The sequence below is a fragment of the Felis catus genome, chromosome E1, assembly GCF_018350175.1.
Source record: "Felis catus isolate Fca126 chromosome E1, F.catus_Fca126_mat1.0, whole genome shotgun sequence".
NCBI classification, from domain to species: domain Eukaryota; kingdom Metazoa; phylum Chordata; class Mammalia; order Carnivora; family Felidae; genus Felis; species Felis catus.
Window position 1 is genome coordinate 15,205,664 of NC_058381.1, and position 12,332 is coordinate 15,217,995.

The window sequence follows — 12,332 nt, forward strand, 5'->3', positions numbered from 1 at the left end:
AGAGCTTCGGAGTAAGGCTCTAGAGAGACGCTGGGGCGATGCCCCGGGGAATTCCCAGCCAGGCTGTTATTCCAGTTTAAGGCAGCAGTAGCAGTAGAGGCAACCCACCGCTGCCCCCGGCAAACAACCCCCCCCCCCCCCCCCCCCAGCTCTCTTGTTTGTCTCTCAAGTCCGGCCGGAACCGGCTTCTGCTCGCCGCCGGGCGGGCGGGTAGCTGCTGATTGGCCAATGCCTGTTTCCAGCCCCCACTCAGCCAATCAGCGTGCGACAGTGTTTTCGTCTTGGGGTCGAAATAAAAGCTCTGGAATAAAAGGAGGCAGAAAAGGCGCCGGCCGGGCCCGATACACGCCAGTAGAAGCCGGGTGAGCTGGGTCTTGGGGATCTGGGAGAAGGTGCTAGGGGGACAGAAGGCGCACGAATAGGGGCATAGGGAGAAGATGTATACCTATGAGAGGAAACAGATTGGATGGAGGTCTGCCAGGGAAGAGATGACGAATGGAGGAGGCAGCTCGGAGATGGAGGGACGGGGGGTCCGCTTCCATGGGAACAGACTAAATGGCGCGGAAGCAGCCGGAATGGGGGTCGTGCAGGTGGCTCGCGCCGCCGGTTTGAACCGGCTTCGCCTCTCCCATGCGGGGTTCGCGTGGCCGCAGCGCCTAGCGACCTAGACAGCGGCCAATGGCGCAGCAGTTCCTAGCCGTCCAGCCTATGAGCGGGCCGGGGGCGGGCCGTTCCGGATTCCCTGCGCTGATCTTGTGGTTGAAGGAACCAGCTCTGGGGAAGGGTCTCGAGTGCGGGCGGGAGGGGGCCTGTCAGGGTCCCAGGGAGTGGCAGTCCTCAGGTATGGCCCTGCCCAGGTATCCGGACCTGAAGGTGCCTCCCCTGACAGTCCCCAAGCTATGTCAGTCCTGCGGAGAGCCAGGATTAATTCCACGTCCCTGAGCATGCGTTAGTCCCTCCTGTTTTCATGCTTCAGGTTTCCTCGGGATGAGCCAAGGGAGAGGTCTCCCTGCCTGGCCGGGGCCGCTGTCCCGTAGCTGAGGGCAGACGTACGAGCCAGCCGCGGACAGGTTGGCCTGGGACCCAGGCAGGGCTGGGGCTTCCTTCGCTGTGCGCACCCACGGTCCGGGCCGCGGAGGGGTGACAAGCTGCGCGCGCTGCGGCAGCGGCCCGGGTTGGCCACACAGGCTGGGCAGGGCTGGGTGCTGACGCTGACTGGGGTCTGTGTGCAGGTGGCTGCAGAGCCGGAGCAGGGCCGCCGCGCCGCGCCGCGCCATGGCGCCCACCCTGGCCACTGCCCATCGGCGCCGCTGGTGGATGGCCTGCACAGCCGTGTTGGAAAACCTCCTCTTCTCGGCAGTCCTCCTGGGCTGGGGCTCGCTGCTCATCATGCTCAAGTCGGAGGGCTTCTACTCATACCTGTGTACTGAGCCAGGTGAGACGGGCGTCTCGGGCTCGGGGTGGTTCCCGGAGTGGGAGCTTTGGGAGAGGGCGAGATGGCAGTGAGGACCCGGCCCGCAATACCGCCTCGCTGCGCAGCGCCTCCCATTTAGCAAAAGCCCCATTTGATCGTCAGCCAGCTCAGCTGGGTACATATCATTGTCCCTGTTTTGTGGGTGAAGAAACTGAGGCTCAGACAGATCTGCTGACTTGTCCAAGGCCACACAGTTGAGGACTCTGGTAGTTCCAGAACCTTCAGGTCCGGGATGTTCTTTCCGCCACCTAGGAACCTTGCTGGATTTCTCTCCTCCTGGTGTCTGGCGTATCACTTGACTTGAACTAAATATGTTGCTCTCTGTGAGAAAGAGGAACTCCTGACTCAATGGTTGGGGTGCAGCAAGAGAGAGAGGAAGTGGCTTGGCCTCCACCCCATCGAAGTTTCATCTAGAATCTAGATGTTTTTTAGGCCATTATGGAGTCTCTTAAGGGCATGTCAGCTACAATTTCTTGTCTGTTTTTGCTGCTTTATGATTTTCCAAAGGACATTTCTCCCACAGGCCATGGGAATGTCTCTGTGGCCTTCTATCTGCCTATCATGGTAGGGGAAGGCAAGGGGAGTATTTAAGGAAATAACACTAGTTCTGTCCTCTCCCTTTGCTGCATCATTGGTGTTGCCGAACGCAGGTTGAAGATGCTTGTCTACAAGGAGTGTAACCCCCACTCCTACCCTCACATGCCCCCTGACCCCGTTTAAGGATCCTAATTGCTATAGGCCAGTAGATTAAGCCAAGAAGTGGGACCCAAGTCCCCACCTCTACCCTGCATCCCCTTTCTTAGGTAACCTTGATAGGAAATGTTTCCCTCTGCCCTCCTGTTGTCCCCAACAGGGGCTATCTAATAGTTGAACTCCGGAATATCTCTTCCCAGTTCCTTTGTCAGCCAACCCCTGTGGGAGTCCCCTTAGAGGGAGATAGCTTAAGTCTGTCCCTCTGAATCACACCGCTGGCATGCCTTTTCTTCCTAGAGTTCTAAATTGGGGGGGAGAGAAAACTTTGGACCAGCTCACGCTGCCTGGAACCCCATGTAGAATCCTCCTTGTTTCCCTCTCCTGACAGTCCCAGGAGATCCCCAAGTGTTTCAGTCTCTAGGCAAGCTCTGCGGGACAAGTTTAGAGCAGGAGAAATGGAGGAGATGTAGAGGCCACCTGGGAGAGAGGACAGAGAGTATGTCATTTATAACCTTTAGCTACTCAGAAATATTTCCAATAGCCTAAAGGTTCTTGGCAGAACTTTCCCCACATCAGCAAGAAATCTTGGGAGATGGGAGAGTCATTCAGACCTTGTTCCTTGAACGAGCTTTCTGCTTTGCCCAAGAGATGTTAGCAGATTAAGGACTATCTAGAAGGAGCAGGTTGGAGTGTTTGGCTCCTCCCCCGCCCTCCTGCTTTAGATCATGACCCTTCCTGCTTGCCTCTTTGATGGATTCTTTCAAGGTACAGCGAGGGTTTTAAGAACAGCAAGAAACATCATCATCCCCAGATGAAGCTTTTAGCATCTCGTCCAGACTGAGGGACTGTTGTGGTCGATTTTTTTTTTTTTTTTTTTTTTGGACCTCTTGTGGAAGGTCCGATTCTAGGGTTTTATCCCCCAGATTGTCCACTGCTTAATTATTTTATGGTATTGGCAGCATCGAGGCTGGTCATTTCATTCCTGCCTCGACCTTGGCTTCTTCCTTCGTTAGAATGGGAGGAGTCCTGGAGATTGTGCCGACACAGTGCTGAGTTGGTGTTTAAGCCCTAGAGAGGCTTGACCCGTCCCTTCTATAAAGCAAAGTGAAGGTGAAGGGTCAGGTTGTAGGTTGAACATCAACTTCTTATCCCGTGCCTTTGCTCCTGCCTTTGATTTTGTTTTTTCTGACTACCTGGCAACCTGCTGACCCAGCATCCTTTACGGACAGGCCTGCCGGTTCCACTTAGCTTATCTCTGGCCTCGCTGCTCCTTGCTTCTTGGAGTCCAAGTAGCCTGTTGCCTTTGGGGGCCAGGAGTCTCCTCCTTGCCTAACTGGGAGTGTCTGGAGGATTTAGGGTCAAGGTTTCTGCTTAGGCCTAATAGTTTCAAACTTGGTAGGTGGCTGAACTACAGAGAAGCCTTTGGGCCATTTATTGAATTAGGCTGTGAAAAACATACTGGTCTACATCTGATTGAGATGCAAATTTGTCAGCTTTTGGTTGCTTTTAGGACCTTTGATTTGGTTTGTTCTCTAAAGAAAATTTGCCTGAACCTGTTGAAAGGTTCTTGGGACTCCAGCCAGAATCTCACCACAGACACGGTGTTGGGTTCCAGCATAGTGAGGTGGGAGAAGGAAAGAAAAAATTCGTGTTTCTCTGTTGCCTCTCAGCTCTTTTTGCCTTGCCCACCAGACAGGATTGATAAGGACTGGGGGTGGGCCTTTGGGCTTTGCCTCCTGGTGTGGATAGGAAGCTGACTGGCTTCCCAGCCCAGGAAGAACAGGGCTTTTCCAGAACCGTATCCTTCTGGCCTCCGGATGGCTGTCGTACCTACCCACTCTTGACCTCTTTCTTCGTTCTGTCATCTGATGGCCCTCTTGGACAGGGTCAGATCAGGGGGCTGTTAATCTCCTCTTCCGCTAACCTCCACGTTCAGTAAACATTTAATTGAGGTGCTGTGCTGGGGGTGTAGAGCAGTCCCGAGGGAGTCTGTAGTCTGCCAGCATTAAACACACAGACCGTATAATTCCAAGAGGGGGTCAGAACTCGAGTGGAGAGCAGGGTGCCAGGAAGGAGAGCCACAGAGGGCACCTGGTTCAACTTGGGTGTCACGGCCTCTCTGATTAGAGGGCCAAGAGGGGTGAGTTGGGAGAGGAGGGGGCAAGGAGAGTGGGAAGGAGCCAAGGCCCATTGGGCCTAGGAGGCCACTTGGGGAAGTTGGATTTTATTTAATTAATTAATTATTAAAAAAAATTTTTTTTAATGTTTTTATATTTTATTTTTGAGACAGAGACAGAGCATGAGCAGGGGAGGGACAGAGAGACAGAGGGAGACACAGAATCCTAAGCAGGCTCCAGGCTCTGAGCTGTCAGCACGGAGCCTGATGTGGGGCTCAAACCCATGAACCATGAGAGTCTGACCTGAGCCGAAGTCGGACGCTCAACCAACTGAGCCACCCAGGCGCCCCGGGAAGTTGGATTTTATTCTCAAGGCAGGAAGAAGAGACAGAGGCAGAAGAGGGTGACCATCACGTTCACCTATTAGATTCTTAAAAATTGTTGAGGTCTTGCCACATTCTGGGCATGGGGTGGGGGGTGGAGTCGCGGTCTCTGCCTGAGGAAGTCTCAGTCCAGCTCCTCCATGGATGCCGAGGCAGATCCCAGTTCTGTGCTCTTGACCACTGCAGTCTTTCTGCCTGTGGTGGCAGGGGAACTGAACCCCTCACGAAACAAAGCTGGGCCCTGAAGGGACAGAGGTGCTGCTGTCACAGCAGGGAAGCAGAGCCAGGACTGGCCCCCTGCAGGTGGGCTGAAGCTGCAGATGTGGACAAGAGACATTCCCTGTTGCTTAGAGACCCTCTTTTAACGGTCTCTGCCTCACTCAAAGGCTGCTGGCCTTTGATAGCTTTTGAAAACCCACCCTTTTACTTGTATTGCTGTGAATGTGACTGTTTCCATCCCCCCCCCCCAGTGTATTTTGGATTAAAAAAAAAAAAAAAAGTATTCTGTAGCAATGGGTAAGGTCTAAAGGCTGGTGCCCTCGGCCTCAGGATGCATCACAGAAAGGAGCTGGCACCCTCAGCGTCCCTTCCTACCACCCCTGCCTTCCTCCTGCCCATTTCGTGACCCAGTTTCCCTCCCCCACATCCGCTGGCCCCACCTGCCTTCGTGGTGTTGCATTAAGGTTCTGTTCAGCTTGGGTTGTCTTTCAGGGAGGATCTTGGGGACGGTCCCATTCACACTAGGTGTCATTAAGAGCCACCTGGTGCTGTCCCCGACACTGTGACAGCCTTGGGCTGTCTCCATTCCCTCAGCATATTTTCTCTGAAATGCCTCTAACTCAGGTGGTACAGCATCAGCACAGCCTGAAGGTTAAAAGCAGGAACTTTGGGGTCTGGCAGCCTGGATTCAAGTTCAGCTTCCCCATAATGTACTGTCTGAGAGACCTTGGGCAAGCAACTTGCTGGTGTCCTCGTGTGGCGTCTGGGTGGGGGTGAGAGGGCACTGAGTGAAACAGAACGAATACCACTGAATACAGCAGCCAGCATACACAGGCACTCCGGGACCGCAGCAAGGGGCTAGGCCCTGGCCTCCCCACGATGGCCCTCTGACTGTCTGTGTCCTGCCTTTTGTTTGCTCTGTGTCTGAGACTGACCTCTCACCTACATCCCCCTGTTGGACTGAGATGCTGCTTCCTGTTGCCGGATAGACTAAGGATTTGGGAGACAGACAGGAGATCCTGGGGCAGGGACCATCAGCAGGGAGGTCCAGGGGCCTGCATCCTGGGTGGAGGGCCCAGTGAACAGCCAGTCAGAGAAGGGGGCTGCTCAGAAATTTGGAGGGGTCTCCAGCCCCGTGTCCCTCGCTCCCTTAAGCATCATGCAGCCAGCTGTTCTGTTCCTCATTCCCTTTGTTTCTCTGGGGCGGGGGGAGCTCCCTCTTTGACCCAGAGATGTCAGGGGAACCTGAGTGGGGTCATAGCACCCCCTTTTGTCCCCTACTTTCACTGTGCAGATTGTGTGCGAGTCTTCTGGGAGGAGGGCTGAACAGTGCAGGCATTGTTCTCTCTTCCCTGCCCCTAAGCAGCCTCGAAGCTATTTTCTCAGCACACTCGGGCCACACCAATTCCTTGCCTGTCCTCTTGATTCACCTTTCCTGGCTGGGCTGGGCCAGGCCACCCTGGCCACCCACTGCAGAGACATCTGTTTGATAAACAGGTGCAAGTGAGGTGCAGAGCAGGCCGGTTTGGAGTGAGGCCTGAGCTCTAGGCTGGGAGCAGAGGGGCACCCCAGGGCTTGACACTTCCTCTGTGCTTATCTGTTTGTGTCTTTCCTGGCCCACGGTGGCCCAGGTGAGAGCAGAGGGAGAGGAACAGCTTGGGTGTGGCTGTGTTTGGGCATCTCCTGGATCTGTGACTATTCACGTGGACTGTTTACTGCCAACAAAGCTTCTGGGCTCACCGAAGATTTAGTCCCCTCTAGGAGCAAGGGACACTTTTGAATTGCTTCATGGGCAGACGAAGAGAGGCCACTGGGACCCCCCACCCCAGGCTGACCTGTTGCTGGACATCCCTGCCTAGAGGCAGGAGGGCAGAGGGCCAGGCAGCCCTGTTGGCAGGGATTTTTTTAAGGAGAGAAAGCCAGTGGCCCAAGGTGTGTAAGGTCCCTACTCCTGTGTGCAGTGACTGTAAGATGAAAGACGGGGACAGATATCCTTCCCCCTGGTGTTGCCTTTCTCCTTATGAGCTTCTCTGTCTAGCCATCTCTAAATAATTCGAGATGTTTCCGTGGACATCCCCAGTTATGGCAAATCAGGGAGACTGCTTTGGGTACATTGCCTTGGGATTTATCTTCTCTCTGTTGGTGAGTATCATCATGGATTTAGGAGTCCAGCTCTGGGGAAACTGAGGGTGGACACCCTGGGGCCTCTACCCAGAGATGGTGCTGCCTGGCTCCATCAGTTCCCGGTCCAGCTCTGGCTCCCTGCCTGTAGCAGCAGATCCTGCCGTGCTCCTGAGTCCTGAGTTATTTTGTGTCATTTATTTATTTATTTTTAATGTTTATTTATTTGTGAGAGAGAGAGAGAGAGCGCGCACATGTGTGAGCAGGGGAGGGTCAGAGAGAGACGGGACAGAGGATCTGAAGAGGGCTCTGCCAGCAGCGAGCCCGATGCGGAGTTTGAACTCACTAACCGAACCGTGAGGTCACGACCTGAGACGAAGTCGGACGCTCAGCCGACTGAGCCATCCAGGCCATTTCGTGTCCTTCAGTGCCGTCATGGGCTCCAGACCCTGCATGGCCGCAATCAGGGTTCGCCAGCCAACGATCCTGGGCCCTGAGGGGCCTTCTGCCCCCATCCAGCCTGTCACACGTGTGCTGCTTTGCCCCTATCTGCACACCAACATGGGGATGGCCGTTGCTGTGTGGGGACCCCGTCCTCCCGCTTCCTGTTGCTGCTGGCCGAGCTGTCACCAGAAACCAGTGCCAGCCTGTGAGGCAGCCCGGCCTCTGCCGAGGCTATCTCACAGTGGATGAGCGGCTCGGGCCCGCTGGCTAAGGCAGGGTGTGTGGTGGTTCTGACCTGGAGGCTGATGGACTCAGATGATCCTGTTTGTCCTGTGTTTGGGCTGTCAACATGGTGGGGCCTCTTTTGGAAAACTGGAAGTGGCAGAGATTGGGGGTGGGGGGAGAATCTGGCGTGCTGGGTCTTGTCTCTGTGGCTTTAGGAGGTTAGCAATGTGCCTGTCCCCTCTATTTTCATGGTTCCGTATGTCCTAGTTCCTTTCTTCTCTCTGGGGCCTTTTGGCTGTTGTGATCTGACTCCGTTGTTTTCATTCATTCAGTAAATAGCTACCATACACCAGGATCTGGGTGAGGTGCTGGGGACACGGCCCCCAGCCTAACAGGCGACTAGATGCAAATTCATGCTACGCACACACAGTTATGGGACCCTGCACCCAGTTACTTTGTCCAGCTCCGCCGCCACCCAGGTGCACCCTCCCAGGACTCCCATGATAGTAATAATAATAACTCATAACTATTGTTCATTGAGTACTTTCTACGGCCATGTGAGCCCCAGAGCGTTATCTGGATTTTCTCATTTATCTCCCGGGCAGACTCTAGGAGGTAGATACTACTATTACGTTATGCCATTTTACACATAAAGAAACTGAGATAGAGTGGGATTAAGTCACTTTTCTGAGGTTATACAAGTAGGAAGTAGAGACACCAAAATTGGAACCCAGAGGCCAGGTTGTAGCACCTCACCCTCAACCAGTGTGCCCCCAGCAGGGCTTGTTGGTTAGGAGGTTGGCATATAGCATGATTCACCTTAAGTGCATCCTTTTCCGTGACCCTGGGGCAGCCCTGAGAGGCCTGGGCAGGCCTTTGCAGCCCTCAGCTTTATAGCCCTGGCGCCAGAGGGCCGCAATCCGGAGTCAGGCAGTTATCTGGAGAGAGGTGTTTCCTTGACTCTCCCGGTGTGACCTCGCATCTAATCAGAGGCTGCTCCTCGTGGGATTAGTCAGCATCTCTTAACTAGCAGTCAGGGAGGGAGGGCTTCTGTGCCGCCTTCCGGCCCGCACTCCACCCTCCAGCCCTCAGCTGCTCCAGTGCTTCTTCCTCCCTAGTTTTTGTTGTCTTGGTGCTGGGTGGATTTTGGAGAGGCCGTTAAGGGCTGAGATTGCAGCTCAAGATTGTGGCCACAGGGGACAGCAACACTTGACCCCCAGCAAGAAAAATAAGAAAGGTGAACCTCAACGAGTGAAAGCAAGTAACTTGGGACTGTTTTAAAAAAATCTTTCCTGGGGCGCCTGGGTGGCTCAGTCGGTTGAGCGACCGACTTCGGCTCAGGTCATGATCTCACGGTTTGTGAGTTCGAGCCCCGCGTCGGGCTCTGTGCTGACAGCTCAGAGCCTGGAGCCTGCTTCTGATTCTGTGTCTCCCTCTCTCTCTGTCCCTCCCCTGCTCATGCTCTGTCTCTGTCTCAGAAATAAATAAATATAAAAAAAAAATTAAAAAACAAAATCTTTCCTGGGGTGCCTGGGTGACTCAGTCGGTTAAGCGTTCGACTTTGGCTCAGGTCATGATCTCAAGGTTTGGGGGTTTGAGCCCCGCATCAGGCTCTGTGCTGACAGCTCAGAGCATGGAGACTGCTTCAGATTCTGTGTCTCTCTCTCTCTCTGACCCTCCTCCGCTCACTCTCTGTCTTTCTCTGTCTCTCAAAAATGAATAAACATTAACACATATGTTTTTTTTAATTGAAAAAATAAAAAAACCTTTCCCTGGGATTCTGTGACACAGTATGTGTGGTGGTCGATGCTGTGAAAATACCCGGGGGAGGTAGCAGGTGTAGGTATGAGAAGTCTCCTGTACTTAGCAGTAAAGGAGACCCGCTCACTCTTCCCTTTGGTTGACTGAGGAGAACCGGAGTGTTGCGGTGAGACCGGCAGCCTGTGCTTGCCAAGTGATCTAGGATCGACAGCCTACATACTGGCTGCTGTCCTTTTCCAGGGACAGAGCTGCTGAGGAGGTTTTAGCCCACCTGCGGCCCCACAGCCTACACTGGGTCCTGAGGCCTATTCTTCCAGAGCATAGGTTACTCTAGAATGGGACTCCCAAGCTGGGGCTTGTGTGTTTCAAGGGACACATAAATCTCCTCAAACTGTGGACAAGACTTCACATGCATTTTCTGAGGAGCAGGAGTAGAGCCTCCTCTGTTGGATTCTCCAAAGGGTTTGTGCCCTCCACCAAAGACCAGGGCCTCCACCTTATCGCTCCAGGGGGCTAGGGCCAGATGGACAGCCACACCTGCTGTGGGGGAGCCAGAGCCAGCCCTGACATTTCCAGTGGGGTCTGAATGTGCGTTTGCCCTCTGATCTTTGGGAATCCTGGCCTCAACCCTGTGGTCAAGTTTCCCTCCTTCTGCACACACAGAGAATGTCACCAACGGCACAGTGGGGGACACGGAAGAGCTGGAGCACGAGGAGGTCAGCTGGATGAATGGCTGGCTCAGCTGCAAGGCCCAGGATGAGATGCTAAACTTGGCCTTCACCGTAGGCTCCTTCCTGCTCAGCGCCATCACCCTACCTCTAGGCATCGTCATGGACAAGTATGGCCCGAGGAAGCTCAGGCTGCTGGGCAGGTCAGTGCAGGAGTTGGGGGTGGGCAGGTGGGACTCCTGGGGCTGAGGTCCCCACTGTAGGGAATCCTTGTACCTGCTATCAGATGCACGGTGGACCTCCCTAAATGCCCACCCGGAGTGGGCTTCCTACTCATTCCACCACCAAATCAGTAGGTCCTGTGATCCTTGAGACATGCCAATACTGCATAAAAAAGGATCAGGGCCCCAGGCCCACCTGGGAGGGTTTGGAGTTGCTTATCATTAAGAACACTGGTTTCCACCATCTTTTTGACCTCTCCCATCAGAAAAAAAAGATTTTGAACATGTACGTCCAATATAAGCATGGAATTATCAATTATATACACATATGCCATTTTTAATGTTTTATGTTGCTTTATGATGCATGTACAAAAAAATGTCAATTAAAGTGGCTAAGATTAAAAATGATAAAATACTTTCAATTTTTAAAGATTGCAAAAAAAAAAAAAAATCACTGAATTCCAGTCCTGAAACCAATATTGCACTGTATGTTAGCTAGCTAAAATTGAAATTTAAAAAAATTATGCAAAAAAAAAAAAAAGTGATAAAGCAGAAGTGCTCCTGTTTCCATCACCCCCCGGCACTGCAGTGATTCATCTTGTGCACTTCCTGATATGGTCCGTAAAGCTCCAGTCTGCCAGACTCAGGGTCAGTCCCCCAAGAAGCTAGCCCTCTCAGGCCAGCATCCTCCCCAGACCAGGCCCACTGGGAACGATCACATGCAGGGCAGTGGTTTGCCACGGGTGAGGCCTGTGACCGTGAAGGGCATGGGTAGGGGATCAGTTTCACTCATTCTTTGGAGCTTGAGAGGCCTCTGTCCCCAGGATGGAGCCAGGCAGCCAGGACTCAGAAACTGCCATTATCTCCCTCATGCTCAGTGCGGTTCTGTTCCTCCCCTGGCACGACGGGCAGAGAAATCTGGAGAATGGATTGTGCTCTCTCTCACTTCAGAGCTTTGGCCTCTCCAGTCTGAGGATGGGAGGGGAAGGCACAGGAGATAGTGGTATTTACCAGATCTGCCTTTGGGCCTTGAATTGCAGTTTAAGACACCTCCTAGCTATGAGACTTTTGAGAATGTAGTTTGTTTGTTTTTTTCTTTCTTTTTGTTTTATTTTCTTCATGAGTAAAACGGAGCCAATTATACTCCTTAGAAATGTTAAATTAAACAAGAGAACGTATATACATTTTCTGAAAACATCTGACCTATGGTAAATACTTCCAAATAACACTATTTACAATAATAATAAATAATGTACTATTTCTGCTTGTTTTTAGTGCCTGCTTTGCTGTCTCCTGCTTGCTGATTGCATATGGAGCAAGTAACCCAAACTGTGAGTGTGCTTTTCCTCTACTCTTTGGTCAGGGACTGGAGAGAGAGTGCCCAGAGGTGCTCACAGGTCCATCTGCTCTAGGAAGCCATGCCAGGCCTTACTGCTCAAATTACAGGGGATGCCTGTTAGGCCTTCACGCAGTTACTTATCTCAAACGGGTGGCTGGGTAAGACAGCAGTCCCCCAGACAGACGTCTGAGAGAAGCTCCCGGGGTGTACCGTGCTCCCATCTCATCACAAGCCAAGCCAGTCCCTGATGGCTTCATTGATGCCAACCCCAGACAAGTTCTAAGAACCAGGCTAGCTGAGGGGTGTGTCCAGAAGTTGGGAGCTGAGTCCCCTGAGGCAGCCTAGGCCAGCACTGTGAAGTTGGCTTAAAAGCTGGGACACCTAGGGGGCGCCTGGGTGGCTCGGTCGGTTAAGCGTCCGACTTCGGCTCAGGTCACCATCTCATGGTTCGTGGGTTCAAGCCCTGCTTCAGGCTCTGTGCTGACAGCTCAGAGCCTGGAGCCTGCTTTGGATTCTGTGTCTCCCTCTCTCTCTGCCCCTCCCCTGCTCACACTCTGTCTGTCTGTCTCTCTCTCTCAATTAAAAAAAAAAATTAAAAAAAAAAAAAAAAAAAGCTGGGACACCTGACTGGCTCAGTCAGAAGAGCGTGCAACTCTTGATCTCAGGT

At 53.0% G+C, this 12,332-nt stretch overlaps 1 protein-coding gene across 5 annotated transcripts in view; it reads left to right on the forward strand.

Moving 5' to 3' along the window:
- Positions 1-213: 213 nt before the first annotated feature.
- Positions 214-12,332, forward strand: part of SLC43A2 (solute carrier family 43 member 2) — a 37,733-nt gene continuing 25,614 nt past the window's right edge. For 3 of the 5 annotated variants that reach the window (XM_019817364.3, XM_019817365.3, XM_003996420.6), the window contains exons 1-4: positions 214-362; positions 1,233-1,435; positions 10,101-10,308; positions 11,602-11,657. In XM_019817364.3, coding sequence (XP_019672923.2) covers positions 229-362; positions 1,233-1,435; positions 10,101-10,308; positions 11,602-11,657 — 601 coding nt within the window. In that variant the 5' untranslated portion in view covers positions 214-228. Of the gene's footprint in view, positions 363-748; positions 1,071-1,232; positions 1,436-10,100; positions 10,309-11,601; positions 11,658-12,332 lie in introns of those variants that run through there. The other 2 variants (XM_019817367.2, XM_019817366.2) reach the window with 2 other exon arrangements.